The sequence below is a fragment of the Narcine bancroftii genome, chromosome 2, assembly GCF_036971445.1.
Source record: "Narcine bancroftii isolate sNarBan1 chromosome 2, sNarBan1.hap1, whole genome shotgun sequence".
In the NCBI taxonomy this organism is placed as follows: domain Eukaryota; kingdom Metazoa; phylum Chordata; class Chondrichthyes; order Torpediniformes; family Narcinidae; genus Narcine; species Narcine bancroftii.
This window is the reverse complement of record NC_091470.1, coordinates 356,883,216-356,897,821: the sequence shown is the minus strand read 5'-3', so window position 1 is coordinate 356,897,821 and position 14,606 is coordinate 356,883,216. Positions and strand designations below refer to the sequence as shown.

General features: G+C 42.6%; 1 protein-coding gene across 12 annotated transcripts in view; it reads left to right on the top strand.

The window, feature by feature from the left end:
• LOC138755787 (serine/threonine-protein phosphatase 4 regulatory subunit 1-like) overlaps positions 1 to 14,606 on the top strand; it is an 82,211-nt gene that overhangs the window by 26,937 nt on the left and 40,668 nt on the right. For all 12 annotated transcript variants that reach the window (XM_069922401.1, XM_069922395.1, XM_069922397.1 and 9 more), the window contains 4 exons: positions 5,072 to 5,179; positions 5,263 to 5,328; positions 10,712 to 10,870; positions 13,605 to 13,747. In XM_069922401.1, coding sequence (XP_069778502.1) covers positions 5,072 to 5,179; positions 5,263 to 5,328; positions 10,712 to 10,870; positions 13,605 to 13,747 — 476 coding nt within the window. The remainder of the gene's footprint in view (positions 1 to 5,071; positions 5,180 to 5,262; positions 5,329 to 10,711; positions 10,871 to 13,604; positions 13,748 to 14,606) is intronic.

The window sequence follows — 14,606 nt, the reverse complement described above, 5'->3', positions numbered from 1 at the left end:
CAAAGTGCAAACATTTATATTATGACCATCTTACAACATTACTATTTTTAAAATAAATTAATTAATAAATGGTAGTAGACAAAAAGTGAGGTAGTTATCTTTGATTATTCAGGAATCATGGCATTGGAGAAGAAGCTGTCCCTGTGCTGTTGTGATCGTCTTTGGGCTCCTGTCCCTTTTCCCTGATGGTAGCAGAGTGAAGAGGGTGTGGCCTGGTGCTGGGTGTCTTTGAGGATAGAGGTTGCTTTTTTTAAGACTCTACCTCATGTAGATATTCTTGATGGAGTGAAGTAGGGCAGCTGTGATGTTGCAGACCAAGTTAACAGCCCTTGAGTTTTTTCTTGTCCTGAGAGTTGGCAGCTGAATACCAGGCAGTGATGCAACCAGTCAGAATGCGCTCCACCTGTAGAAATTTGGGAGTCTTTAGTGACAAAGTATAGCTGCTGGCGAGCCTTCTCTGTGATTGCATTAACATGGAGGGTCCAGGACAGATCTTCAGTGATGTTGACACCTAAGAATTTGAAGTTCTTGACCCTCTCCTCTACTGAGCCCTCGATGAGGACTGGGTTGTGTTCCTCTGACTTCCTCCTGAAGTGTACAATCATCTTGGTTTTGCTGGTGTTGAGCACAAGATAATTGTCATTACAGCATTCAACGAGCTGATCTATCTCCCTCCTGTACACTTCCTCATTGCCATTTGTAATTCTGCCAACAACTGTGGTGTCATCGGCAAACTTACATGGAATTGTGCCTGGCCACGCAGTCATGGGTTTATAATGAGTAGAGCAGTGGGCTAAGCACTCATCCTTGGTGTGCGCCTGTGTTGATGATCAGTGAGGAAGAGGCATTGTTTCCAATTCGTATGGACTGTGGTTTTCTGATGAGAAAGTCAAGGATCCAGTTACAAAAGTGGGTATAGAGGCCTGGAGTTTGTAGCTGAGGTAGCCCATGCTACTCTTCTTGGGTTCCGGGATGATTGAAGCAGGTGGGAATCTCTGACTGGTTGAAAATGTCTGTGAAAACTCCAGCTATTTGGTTGGTGCAGGTTTTCTAAACACTGCCAGGTATGCCATCAGGGCCTGACACCTTGAGGATTCACCCTCTTGCATGATGTTCTGACATTGGCCTCAGAGACAGATATCACAGGGTCGTCAGCCTTTTCAAGGATTCTAGTAGGCACTATTTAGTTCCTCTTCTCAAAGCAGGCATAGAAGGTGTTCTGCTCATCGGATAATGAAACATCACAGCCATCTATAGTGTTTGCCCTCGCTTTGTAGGTTGTAATGGCCTGCACTTCCTGCCATAACTGACATGTATCTGTCTGTGTCTCTAGCTTCTTCCGGAACTGCCATTTTGCTTCATAGATGGCCTTCCGCAGGTCATAACTGGACTTGTAAAGATCACGATCCCTGGCCTTAAATGCCCTTGTTCTTGTCCTCAGCGGGTTGCGAATTCGCTGATTCATCCAGGGCCTCTGGTTGGGGAGGCAATCATCCACACAGTTCTTAAAAGTCGGTGACGCCTGCTACATGTTCATACAAGTCTATGGATGAGTTCTTGAATTTATTCCAGTCCACTGATTCAAAACTGTCCTGCAAACGCTCCTCTGCCTCCCTCAACTATACTATCACTGTCTTCAACACTGATGCTCTGGTCTTCAGTCTTTGTACGCCAGGAGTAGTACAGCCAGGTGATCAGACTTGCTGAAGTACAGTCGTGGTATGACTCAGTAGGCATTCTTCATGGTGATGTAACAGTGGTTGAATATGTTGATTTCCCTGGTCTCGCATGTGACCAAACTACCACCAACACGTCACATCATGTTGGCTTGATTGAAGTCCCCTACATTGATTGCTAAGGCATCAGGATGTACTGTCTCATGGCTGTTAATCAGTGTTCAATCCCTTTAGTGCCAGCCTGTTGTAAGCCTGGGTTGGAATATACACTGTGACTAGGATGATGGTGGTGAACTCCTTGGCAGGTAGAACGGGCGACACTTGATCGCTGGATGTTCCAGGTCGGGGGAGCAGGACTGGGACATGACTGTCACATCTGTGCACCACAGATGATGACACGAACGCTGCCTCGCCTGGTTTTTCCAGGCACCAGTGTTCAGTCCGAGCGATGGAGGGTTGCAGCCCTTGGGCTACACTGCTGTGTTTGGAATGTCCATATTTAGCCATATTTCTGTAAACGACATCACTTAGCACTCACTGATGTTTAAGTCTGACTTGGAGTTCATCAAGATTGTTCTCCAAGGATTGTATGTTGGTCAGGAAGATGGTAGAGAATGGATGCCTCAGATCTTGTCGTCTCAGCTTGACCTGTAGCCCCCCCCCCCTCCCCCAACCACTCTGTGCCCACATGGTCGGGTCTTCTTTGGTCGGGTCAAACATCACATGAGAAACCCTTACAGTGGAAATTGTAATGTGACTGATGTATCACCCAATATGGTTGTTCACAGTGTATTGGCAACTATTTCTCGTGAGGTCCACTGTTGCAAGCGAAGGCCTTGGGTGGACCCAAATGTGCTGTCATGGACCAAGAGTGGCAAAGGGGATGGTTTGGTTCCTGGGTGACAATGTGAGATGGGTGGGAACGTGTAGTTGATCATCGAGGCTCCTAGTGGAATTTGGAAATTGCTGTTCTACCCTGTACTCTAGAAAGTTTCTTGGAAATTTCCAGTAATGAAACCTTGTAAGGGAAATGATGTGATTTAATGTTTGTAAATGCTGAATTTGCATCTGTTAACAGGAATGGCTGTTGAATTTACAGTCTGATGGAAATTAACCCATACTGGTCGTTACTTTATTTCTCTCGATTCAGAATTTACATTTTTAACCCTGGCACTCAAGTTTTATCAGTGCTAAACAATCTCAAAATTGGGACTCTGTTTTAGCCAGAGAACTAATAATTCCTAGCTCTGGTATTTGATCAGCTAGGTTTTTTCCCCCCATTTCCTTAAAAAAAATTTCTACTTTTTTCCCCCATTGCCAGCTCTCAGCAGTTGCATTCTGCACTAATATTTCCTGTGATCCATCCTCCCTAAACCGTGATTAACCTTCCCCTTCAGTTTCTCTCTCCTTCACCCAATGGCTACTTAATTGTGATCTAAACCTACTTGGTCACAGTAAGAATGTGGTGGCTCCATGTAGTCAGTATCCGAGGCTAGGATTGAACCCACATCACTGGAGCAGTGAGGCAGAAGCTCTACAAGCATGTACCAACTAAAGTATATGTTTCAGTGTCCCTGAATATCTTTCCTTCCTTCTATCAACACTGCTTTGTGTTTGAAGCCTGCAACAGATGTGTAACTTTCTTTACTTGATTGCTTAAAAGTAAGAAAGTTGGGGTATAGCAATGGTTCAATATCAACCAGTTTCAAGTTTTCCAATTTTTAAAAATAGCAGTTTTTTTTCTACAGTGAGTACAGAAGAATGAGGGGAGATTTGATAGAGGTATTTAAAATTGAGGGGTTATAGACATAGTAAATGTTTTTTCCACTGAGGGTAGGTGAGATGCAAACCAGAGGACATGGGTGAAAGGTGAAATATTTAGGGGGGGGGGGGGGGAATCAGGAGAAACTTCTTCACCCAGAGAGTGGTGGGGATGTGGGATGAGTTGCCAGCTGAAGTGGTGAATGCTAGCTCAATTTTAACATTTAAGAAGAATTTGGACAGGTACCTGGATGGGAGGGGTATAGAGGGCTATGGTCTGGGTGCAAGTCAGTGGAGCTAGGCAGAAAAATAGTGTGGGACAGACTTGAAGGTTCAAAGGGCCTGTTTTCTGTGCTGTAATGTTCTTTTGATCTCTGGTTTGTTCTTGGACCTTGCCTATTTCACATAGCAAGTGAGAATGAAGGATGTGAAGGTTTTCAAATACAATATTTTAGAGTGGTTGCATAGTTGAGGGATTTCAGATGCAAATTGAAATTAAGAAGCTCTGGCTCTCTTTGGAGCAAAGATCTGAGGGGAGATTTGACTGAGGTGAACAAGAATGTGACTGATTTGGTAAAACTAGTTTTTTTAAAGTTTTCATTCGTGTACAGGTAAAGTTTGGGGGTGAAACTTTTACTTCTGACAGAAGTTAGCATTTCCAATTCACTACCCTAACGGGGGAGGGGGAGGGGAACCGAACTAGTGACAGCAAAAAGTTTAGATCACCAAAGGATGGGAAATAACAACAAGCAGTATTGGACGAGAGATGAAAATGGAACTGACAGCTCTGCTTTACGTAGAATCAGCATAATGTTGATGGGCCTTAATGTCCTTGCTGGCCGATTGATTTTGCATTTGTGAATAGAACAGAAATGTACAGCACAGTATGGCATGGTTAGCAAAATGCTGTTACAGTGCCAGTAACCCAGGTTCAAATCCAGCACTGTCTATCAGGAGTTTGTATTCTCCATATGTCTGCATGGGTTTCCCCTAGGTGTTCAGTTGTTTTAGGTTAAATGGGGTATTTGGGTGGCACAGGCTCATAGGGCCACAAGGGTCTGTTACCATACTGCATGTCTAAAGTACAGGCCCTTTATCCTTAAAGTGTTGTGCCAACCTAAAGACAGAATCTAGCAATTGCCTAGAATTTACTGACTCTTTTTTCTCATTTCCATGTACATTTAAAATTCTCTTTAAAGATCCAGCATGGCTGGCAGCCCATTCCATGCACCCACCACTCTTGGTGTGGAAATGCATCCCCCCTGTCGTTACTCCAAAGGTCCTTAAATATATGACCCCTTGTGTTTGCCAGTTCAGCCCTGGCTGTCCACACAATCAATACCTCTCATCATCTTGTACACTTTTTCATCCTCTGTCACTCCCAGGAAAAAAGTCCAAGTTCACTCAACCTATCTTCATAAGGCATGTTCTGCAATCCAGGCAGCATCCTTGTAAATGTCCTCTGCATCTTCTCTATAGCAATTCTCTAGCCAAAATGGTTTGGTTCATCACAATAGTCTGTCTTGCCAAACAAAACTTTGATGTTAGAAGAAAAGTATTCCATTGGTGTATTTTGGTTTAAGTTTCGGTTGTCTTTTCATTTCTACCCTTGTTGACTTTTGCTTGAATTGTAGATAATGTGCAAAATGGCTCCCATGGTAGGGAAAGCAATTACCGAAAGATATATACTGCACCGATTCTGTGAAATGTGCTGTGATTGCCGGATGTTCCACGTTCGGAAGGTTGGTAGATGTAATCATGTGTATTGTTTTCTCTGCTTAACACTTTGGGTTTAATTTGATGAGAGTTTGACTTTGCTTTTCAGGTCTGTGCTGCCAATATTGGAGATATATCAGGTGTTGTTGGTCGGGAAGCTACTGAAGAACTGTTGGTGAGTATGCATAATTTGGTGATCAGCACAGGGTAGCAACACCAAAAAGGAATTTAAAATGTGCCTTTGCAAAAGTGCCGTCAGATCTCCAATGTTGCCAAGTGATTTGTTGAGTCTGTAACAAGGTTGATGGTTGTGCTGTACTTGTCAATCACTATGCAGTCGTTGATCCAATCAATAAGGAAAAATGAGAGGGATCTGTCTGCTGTTCACTTTCAGGAGGTACGACTTTGTGTACTTGAACTGCAAATGGTAATGCTAAAGTGGATATTAACCTAAAGTGTTAAGCTTAGAAAGAAAGCATTTCAAAATTTAATACTGCACTGTTTTACTTCTGAAGAGTGTGTGATAATTAATTGTGGTTCCTTTTGCAGCTCAAGAACATGTTTATTTTAATTGGAAATAATTGTAGATTTTAATGATATCTTTATTCCATTTATTTGTTTCCTATTCGCTCCATTTCCCAAGAAGGCTTATCTTTGGTGTAAGGTTGAACAGATGTGCCAGCCTTCTGGTAATTAACTAAGAACCATTACCTTATCAGTGAATGTCAGTAGGATATTTGAGCAAGGCAAGAGTGAGGCTATTAAGGCTGAATTTGATCCCAGCCTAATCTACTCTTTTGGTAGGGATGGGAGAAAGTGATGACCATTGAAAGTTCTTGGTGCTGAAAGGTTTGGGGACTGTGAGCAATTATAGTACTACAACTCCTATATTCGCCAAGCAAGAAAAACTAAGCAGAGACCACAGTTTAATTCCTGTGTAATTTAAATGTATTGTTCTCTTTGAAGCATCTCACTTAAAAGTCAAACCATAGAACATTACAGCACAGAAATAGGCCTCTTCAGCCCTTCTAGTTTGTGCCGAACCATTTTTTCCCTCCTCCCACTGACCTGCACCCAGTCTATAGTCCTCCATTCAATCCTCGTGTTAATATTGAGCCCACATTCACCACTTTAGCTGGAAGCTCATTCCATGCCCCCTCCACTCTCTGTGTGAAGAGGTTTCCCCCTAAACCTTTCCCCTTTCACTCTTAACCTCTCTCTGGTTTGTATCTCACCCTCCGTGGAAAAAGCCTATCTACATTTAATCTGTCTATCCCTCACAATTTTAAGTACCTTTATCAAATCTTCCCTCATTCTTTTATGGTCCAGGGAATAAGTCCTAACCTGTTCAATATTTCTCTGTAACTCAGTTCCTGAAGTCTGGGCAATATCCTAGTAAATCTTCTCTGCCCTCTCTATCTTACTGATATCTTTTCTGTAGATAAGTGGCCAAAACTGCACACAAGACTCCAAATTTGGCCTCACCAATGTCTTTTACAACTTCAAATTAACATACCAACTCTGGTACTCAATACTTTGATTTGTGAAGGCCAATATGCCAAAGCTCTCTTTACACCCTATCCACCTATGGCACTACTTACAGGGAGTTATGTATCTGTATTCCCAGATCCCTCTGTTCTACCACACTCCTCAGTGTCCTACCATCTACCATGTATGTTCTTTCTTGGTTTGTCCTTCCAAAATGCAACACCTCAAACGTGTCTGCATTAAATTCCATTTGCCACTTTTCAGCCCACTTTTTCAGCTGGTCCAGATCCCTCTGCAAACTTCGAAAACCTTCTTCACTGTCCACAATGCCTCCAATCTTTGTGTCATCTGCAAACTTACTGATCCAATTTACCACATTATCATTATCATCCAAATCAGATGAAAAACTTCAATGGTCCCACCACTGATCCCTGAGGCACTTCACCAGTCACAGGCCTCCACTCCAAGAAGCAATCCAGCCATTGTCCAATCCAGTTCACCAATTCACCACAGATATCTCGTGTCTCAACCTTCCTAACTAGCCTCCCATGTGGGACCTTAAAGGCCTCACTAAAGTCCATGTAGGCAACATCAACAGTCTTTCCTTCATCAACTTTTCTGGTAACCTCCTTGAAAAACTGATTGGTTAAATGCAACCTACCAATGGACAAAGCCATGTTGACTATCCCTAATCAGTCCATGGCTATCTGATCTCCTAGAACACCTTCCAATAAATGACCTAATACTTAGGCCATACTCACTGGCCTATCATTACCAGGGTTACTTTTGGAGCTCTTTTAAAACAATAGAACAGCATGAGCTACCATCCAATCCTCTGGCACCACACCCATGGCTAAGGACATTTTAAATATTTCAGACAGTGCCCCTGCAATTTCTATACTAGCCTCCCTCAAGGTTCGAGCGAATATCTTGTCAAACGCTGGGGATTTAAGACAGCAAACCCTTCCTCCTCTTTAATCTGTTTGTTCCATGACCTCACTGCTTGTTTTCCTTGCTTCCCATGACTCTGTGCCCTTTTCCTGAGTGAATACTGATGGGGAAAGAAAACATTTAAGACCTCTTCCATCTCCTTTGGCTCCATATAAAGCTGACACCCTGATCTTCAAGGGGACCAATTTTGTCCCTTAGTATCCTTTTGCTTTTTAAGATGCCTGTAGAACCACTTAGGATTTTCCTTCGCATTGTCTGCCCAAGCAATCTCATGTCTTTTAACCTCCCTGATTTATTTCTTAAGGTACTCTTCAAGGACCTCATTTGCTCCAAATTGCCCATACCTAGATCCTTTCTCTTCTTCTGAACCAGATCCCAAATATCCCTCAAAAACCAAGGTTCCCTGTTCCTTCTAATCTTGCCTTTGATCCCAACAGGAACATACAAACTCTGTACTCTCAACATTTTGCCTTTGAAGGTCCTCCACTTTCCTTGCATATCCTTGCCCAAAAACAATTGATCCCAAATCACGCATTCTAGATCCTTTCTCATTTCCTCTAAATTGGCCTTTTTCCAATGTAGAATCTCAACCTAAGACCCAGACCTATCTTCTCCCATAATTAATTTGAAACTAATGGAATTATGATCACTGGACCCAAAATGTTCCCCTGCACATACTTTTGTCATCTGTCCTCACTTATCTCCTAATAGGAGATCCAGTATTGCACTCTCTCTAATTGGTACCTCTATATATTGATTTAGAAAACTTTCCTAAACACATTTGATAACTCCAAGCCTTACAGTATGGGATCCCCAGTCAATAAGTGAAAAGTTAAAAATTTTCTATTGTGGCGACCAACACGTTTGGTGTTCATGAACCAGCTTCAATTGTAGCGCACAGTCGGAGCAGCCTACAGCAAGATGACACTGGGCATCTTCCCCTTCCCCGCAAGGAAAGGACCCACTTGCGTCACTTACTGGCAGCTATTCATACTTCACACAACTTCTGGTTCCCAGCAGCGGGAACAGGGAGCGCCTTTAAAATGCTCAGGGAGCAAACAATAAAGCAATGAGTTTTGGAATGAACCTGCCGACTGCCAATCTTTTTATTTGCTGAAAAGTGCAAACACTGCACTACTATCACAACCTTATGTCACCTGCAGCCGTCTATTCTCTCTACAGATTTGTACCTCCAAATCTCGCTGACTATTGGACAGTCTATAATACAGCCCCATGAATGTGGTCATATCTTCCTGTTCCTCAGCTCCACCCATATAGCCTCAGTAGACAACCCCTCTTCTCTGTCCTACCTGAGCACAGCTGTGATATTTTCCCTGATGAGCAATGCCACTACTCCTCCTTTCATTCTCCCCCATTCTATCGCATCTAAAGCATCAGAAGCCTGGAACATTGAGCTACCAGACCTACCCCTCCTGCAACCAAGTTTCACTAATAGTTACAATGTCATAATTGCATGAGCCAATCCATGCTCTAATCTCGTCTGCCTTTCCAACAATACTCTTTGCATTGAAATAGATTCACCTGAGAACATTTCCACCACGTTCAATCCATTGACTTCTAACAGTGCATGCAATTTTAACATCATCTTTTCCCTCCACCACTCCTATATCTGCTCTGGCATACTGGTTCCCCATCCCTGCAAATCTAGTTTAAACCCACCAGAGCACTAGCAAACCTTCCTGCAAGGATATTAGTCCCCCTCCAGTTCAAATGCAATCCATCCTGTTGGGATAGGTCCAACCTTCCCTGGAAGATCCAGAAACCTGAAGTCATCCCTCCTGCACCATGTCTTTATCCACATGTTAAACTGCATTATCCTCCTATTTCTAACCTCACTAGTACCCTGAGATCACTTCCCTGGAAGTCCTGTCCTTTAACCTAGCACTTAACTCCTGAAATCCTTGCAGGACCTCCTCAAACTTCCTACCCGCGTCATTGGTCCCTACATGGAGCAAGACATCTGGCTTGAGAATGCCTTGAACTCGATTGGAGACATCTCGGACCCTGGCACCAGGGAAGCAACACCATCCGGGATATTCTATCTCTTCCACAGTACCTCTTATCTGTCACCCTAACTATGGAATCCTCTATCACTACAGCTCACCTCCTCTCCTCCCTTTCCTTCTTAGCCACAGGACCAGATATCGTGCCAGAGACCTGATCTCTGTGGCTTGTGCCTGGTAGGTCATTTCCCCTCTTCACCTGCCCCCATCCCCGACAGTATCCAAAATGGTATATGTTATTGGGGGGATCCCCTGCAGTGCCTGTCTGTTTCCTTTCCCTCTCCTGACTGTCACCCATCTACCCTTCTCCAGTCTCCAAGGTATGATAGTGTCCCTTCAACTCTTGTCTTTCACCCCCTCTGTCTCCCGAATGATCAGGAGCTGCAGCTGGATGCACGTCTCACAGATGAAGTTGTCAGGGATACTGCTGGTTTCCCTGACCCACATTTTGCAAGAGGAGCATTCCCTTGCCTTGGCTGCCATTCCCACTGTCTATGACTAGATAAACCCGTACCACTCTGACTCAGCCCACTCCAACAATGACTGCTCCCCGTTTGTCTTCAACAGTTGAAGTCAATTGCTCAATCAACTATTATCTGCTGAGTCTCTCCTTTTTCAACCCCCTTTGTCTTCAGCTGCTGTCCTCGATTGCCCCATTTTTTATTTATTCCTTGCAGCCATTATAAGATTTAAGATGATGTGCTGTAGATTTTGAAGTAGGAACTGCTTGAAAGTGATGACTGTGGATTTATTTTCTTTCAAAAGGTCCCATAATTCAAAAAAATGAATATTGCACATGACGAGGGAGCTAATTTTCCTGTGATTATTTTGAACGTTCCCGGTTCCTGACATTTGACATTTTGTTCCTGAAAACAGGAATTCCCACAAATTTACTCCCAAAAAAATTACAATGTTTTAAAATTTAATTTGAATTGTGCCTGGATCTGTTTTTCAGAAATGGACAAAATTTGACTTTGAAATGAATACTTTTATGCAACAGTAATGCAATTTCCGTGAATGGTGTTCTTTGAACTCTTACATTCTAAAATGAAGTGGCAACAATAAGTGAGAAGACTCTTGGGTTTTTCTTTCCAGTTACCCAGGTTCTTCCAGTTGTGCTCTGATAATGTATGGGGAGTGCGGAAAGCTTGTGCCGAATGTTTTATGGGAGTTTCTTGTGCAACCTCTCAGGAAGTTCGTAGAACAAAATTGTCTTCGGTCTTCATTAATCTGATCAGTGACCCTTCACGTTGGGTAAGTGTAAAAATTATATATATATTTTCTGTGTGTATATCTTTAATCTTCAATAGATAAGAATGAAGATCCCAAGTTCTGAGTGTCCACTTGTTACACGACACCCACTTTCTTCAATGAAGTCCAGTGGGGATCATAATTGAAATGTTTTTAAAATCTGTAGTGCAAGGTTTTCAATTGATATGAAATGAACTTTTATATTTTTTTCTTTCCATGTTCCTGATGATTTTAATGGTTTTTTTTAAAATAAATAAATCTAACCTCTTTATGGCTAACACAGTTCATTCTGCTCTCTTGACCTCCATCTCAATTTTATCATTGTCAAAGCAGATCCTGCTAAATAGCCTTCTGATTTCCTGGAGTTTAGTCAGGCTACTTTATCTTTCTACAGCTGCTTCCTTTCAGAATTTGGTGTTAATTCAGAATCCAGGTGTCTGAGTGCATTTTCCTTGTAAGTCCAGCATTCTGTGGAAGCAGAATCTGGAAGAATTGCTGCATTCCATCCTTCCTATGTGTAGCAACATTGCAGATGTCCTGAAATAAAGTTCTTTCCATTTCCTGAAGTAGCTGACAGCCTGTAGGACTGGAACTGTGAGAAATGACGTCAGTAGTCAGACGCAATTGTGCATATTTGACAAAGCAGCCATCTCAAGGACAACAAAAATGAAGCAAGCCCTGAACATTTTTCCTTAAGCTAACCAGCTGTGAAGACGCCAAGTTCCAAGAGCATGCTCCATTGTAAATGACCATAGAAGCAGATAGGTAGACAATGAGGACCTTGGGACAAATTAAGTTTTTAAAACAAACTTATTTGTCGACAGTTTGGTTTAGCCAGCACAAGTAAAACCTAGTTGCATTCAATTTGAGCAAGAAAGTCAATTTTAAAACAACTAGTTGTGCATTGTTAATATTTCTTTCTTTGGCTTGGCTTCGCGGACGAAGATTTATGGAGGGGTAAAGTCCATGTCAGCTGCAGGCTCGTTTGTAGCTGACAAGTCTGATGCGGGACAGGCAGACACGGTTGCAGCGGTTGCAATAGAAAATTGGTGGTTGGGGTTGGGTGTTGGGTTTTTCCTCCTTTGTCTTTTGACAGTGAGGTGGGCTCTGCGGTCTTCTTCAAAGGAGGTTACTGCCCGCTGAAATGTGAGGCGCCAAGATGCACGGTTTGAGGTGGTGGTCAATGTGGCAGGCGCAAAGAGCTTTCTTTAGGCAGTCCTTGTACCTCTTTGGTGCACCTCTGTCTCGGTGGCCAGTGGAGAGCTCGCCATATAACACGATCTTGGGAAGGCGATGGTCCTCCATTCTGGAGACGTGACCTACCCAGCGCAGTTTGATCTTCAGCAGCATGGATTCGATACTGTCGGCCTCTGCCATCTCGAGTACTTCGATGTTGGAGATGAAGTCGCTCCAATGAATGTTGAGGATGGAGTGGAGACAACGCTGGTGGAAGCATTCTAGGAGCCGTAGGTGATGCCGGTAAAGGACCCATGATTCGGAGCCGAACAGGAGTGAGGGTATGACAGCGGCTCTGTATACGCTAATCTTTGTGAGGTTTTTCAGTTGGTTGTTTTTCCAGACTCTCTTGTGTAGTCTTCCAAAGGCGTTATTTTCCTTGGCGAGTCTGTTGTCTATCTCGTTGTCGATCCTTGCATCCGATGAAATGGTGCAGCCGAGATAGGTAAACTGGTTGACCGTTTGGAGTTTTGTGTGCCCGATGGAGATGTGGGGGGGCTGGTAGTCATGGTGGGGAGCTGGCTGATGTTAATATATAGTATTAATTAATACATGCTGACAATTCCAGTATTTATTGCTGGTCTCCAGTTGTCCTGACAATTGTGGCAAGTCACCAAGTGATACTCATGAAGTGTCCAGTTTCCATTAAGCATAATTAACTCTAATTGTTAATGCATTTTACCCTTACTTATCAATTTCTGATATCCACCCATTTTTATTGATCTGGGGCTCTTTGTTGAAATTGTCTGAAAATGTTCCTAATCCCCTGTTATCATCCACTTCCCAAGGCGGTTGGACTAGTGACAGAAGTCAGATTTGTCTGATCCATTTCCCTCTTCTCCATTTTTGAATTGATCTCCGAGCTCGACTGAAGGTTTTGAACAGCAATCTGATGAAAATAGATGCTTTCTGGGAGTTCGAGAGACTTGCAAGAATATTCATGTAACCAAAGTATAATCCAACAAAATGCCATTTTCTAAAACTGCCGCATATTACGCCTGGTTTTAAGGATCAGGTCCTTGATGTTCCGTTCCTGCACCCCTTCTTGATGCATCCAAAATATGGGTCATGGGTAAATTTATAATTTTTCAAATAAGTATTGAACATAAATGATTTGGTCATGTGCTATTCAACTCTGACTCTCACCATTACTGTGTAAAAGTACAAAATGTGCACACTATGATGTTGGTCATTTCAAGTACAGTAAAACCCGTTATCAAGCAACCAGCAGCCTCAAGTAACCTGCAAAAAAATGAGGAAAATTAATAGGTAAAAAATACGGGTTTAAAATTGACGAGCTTTGCCATTAGTTCACCAAGATACAATCTCAAGCAACTCGCAAATTCACTTATTAGGCATCTACCAATCCCCATAGGTGCCAGATACCAGGGGGTTTACTGTAGTTTCTGGGATTAGGTTTTGTTCCTTCAGCAACGCGGTATATTGTGGTGGGAAATGTATTGAGAGGATCGTGTTTTGTCTTGTGCTCTGACACATACAGGTTCGTCAAGCTGCCTTCCAGTCATTAGGCCCTTTTATCTCAACCTTTGCAAATTCTTCTGCTGTCGGCCATTACTTCAAAGAGGAAGATATGCTTTCTTCCAAGAATGTATTGAAAAGTGAAAGGACAGAAAATAATAGCAGGTATGCTGTGTGATAAGTAGCTAAATGTACCTATTCTATTATTTTGTGATGCCCTTTATATTTTTCTTGAAAAGAGGTCAAGGTATTTCTTATGTTTTGGATACTGGAAGACCGGCTGAGTAGCTCCAGCATTTCTGTTTCGACTACAAATCTGATGTCTGCACATCTTCGTGTTTCATTTACTTACTACACTTCTGGATGGAATTATGTGTTTCTCCGTGATAGTGATACCAGGCAACAATCAGTTTATCTTGACCATAATGCAGGGAAAAAGGTGTGAAGGCCGACATGGTTATCATAGCATTTAGCACACTGACCTGTGTTTGAACCCACCACTGTCTGCAAGGAGTTTGTATGTCTTACCGTGTCTGTGTGGGTTTTTTCTGGGTGCTCCCGGGAGGCAGGGGCTCGTGGGCCAGAAGGACATGTTACTGTGCTGTAATTTTTTTTTAAAAAAATGTAATTAACACTCTGAATTTAATCTTTGCTATTAAGAACAAAGCATTCCATAATTTTAATGGCATCTATATGACTAACACCATCTTGCTGAGCATGGTCAACCTCCAGTTCCAAAAGGGAAGTGAAATGGTGAATGTAACAGAAACTGGCAGAGTTTTAGGCAAGTCGCTAAAGAGGGTGAAAGATGGAACAGGGATTGCATTGAGTAAACCTAGCTCAGGTTTGTGTTGTTTATTAAACTGAAACCTCAACCCAACCCACAAGTGCATGATGAGAAAATGTACCCTTAATGATTACCACAAATACTTGCCACAGCTTTCATCTTAACAAAAGCCAGTTCAAGAGAACTGCCTTGGTCATTAGATCATAAGACTTGGGAGCAGATTTTGGCCCATTGAGT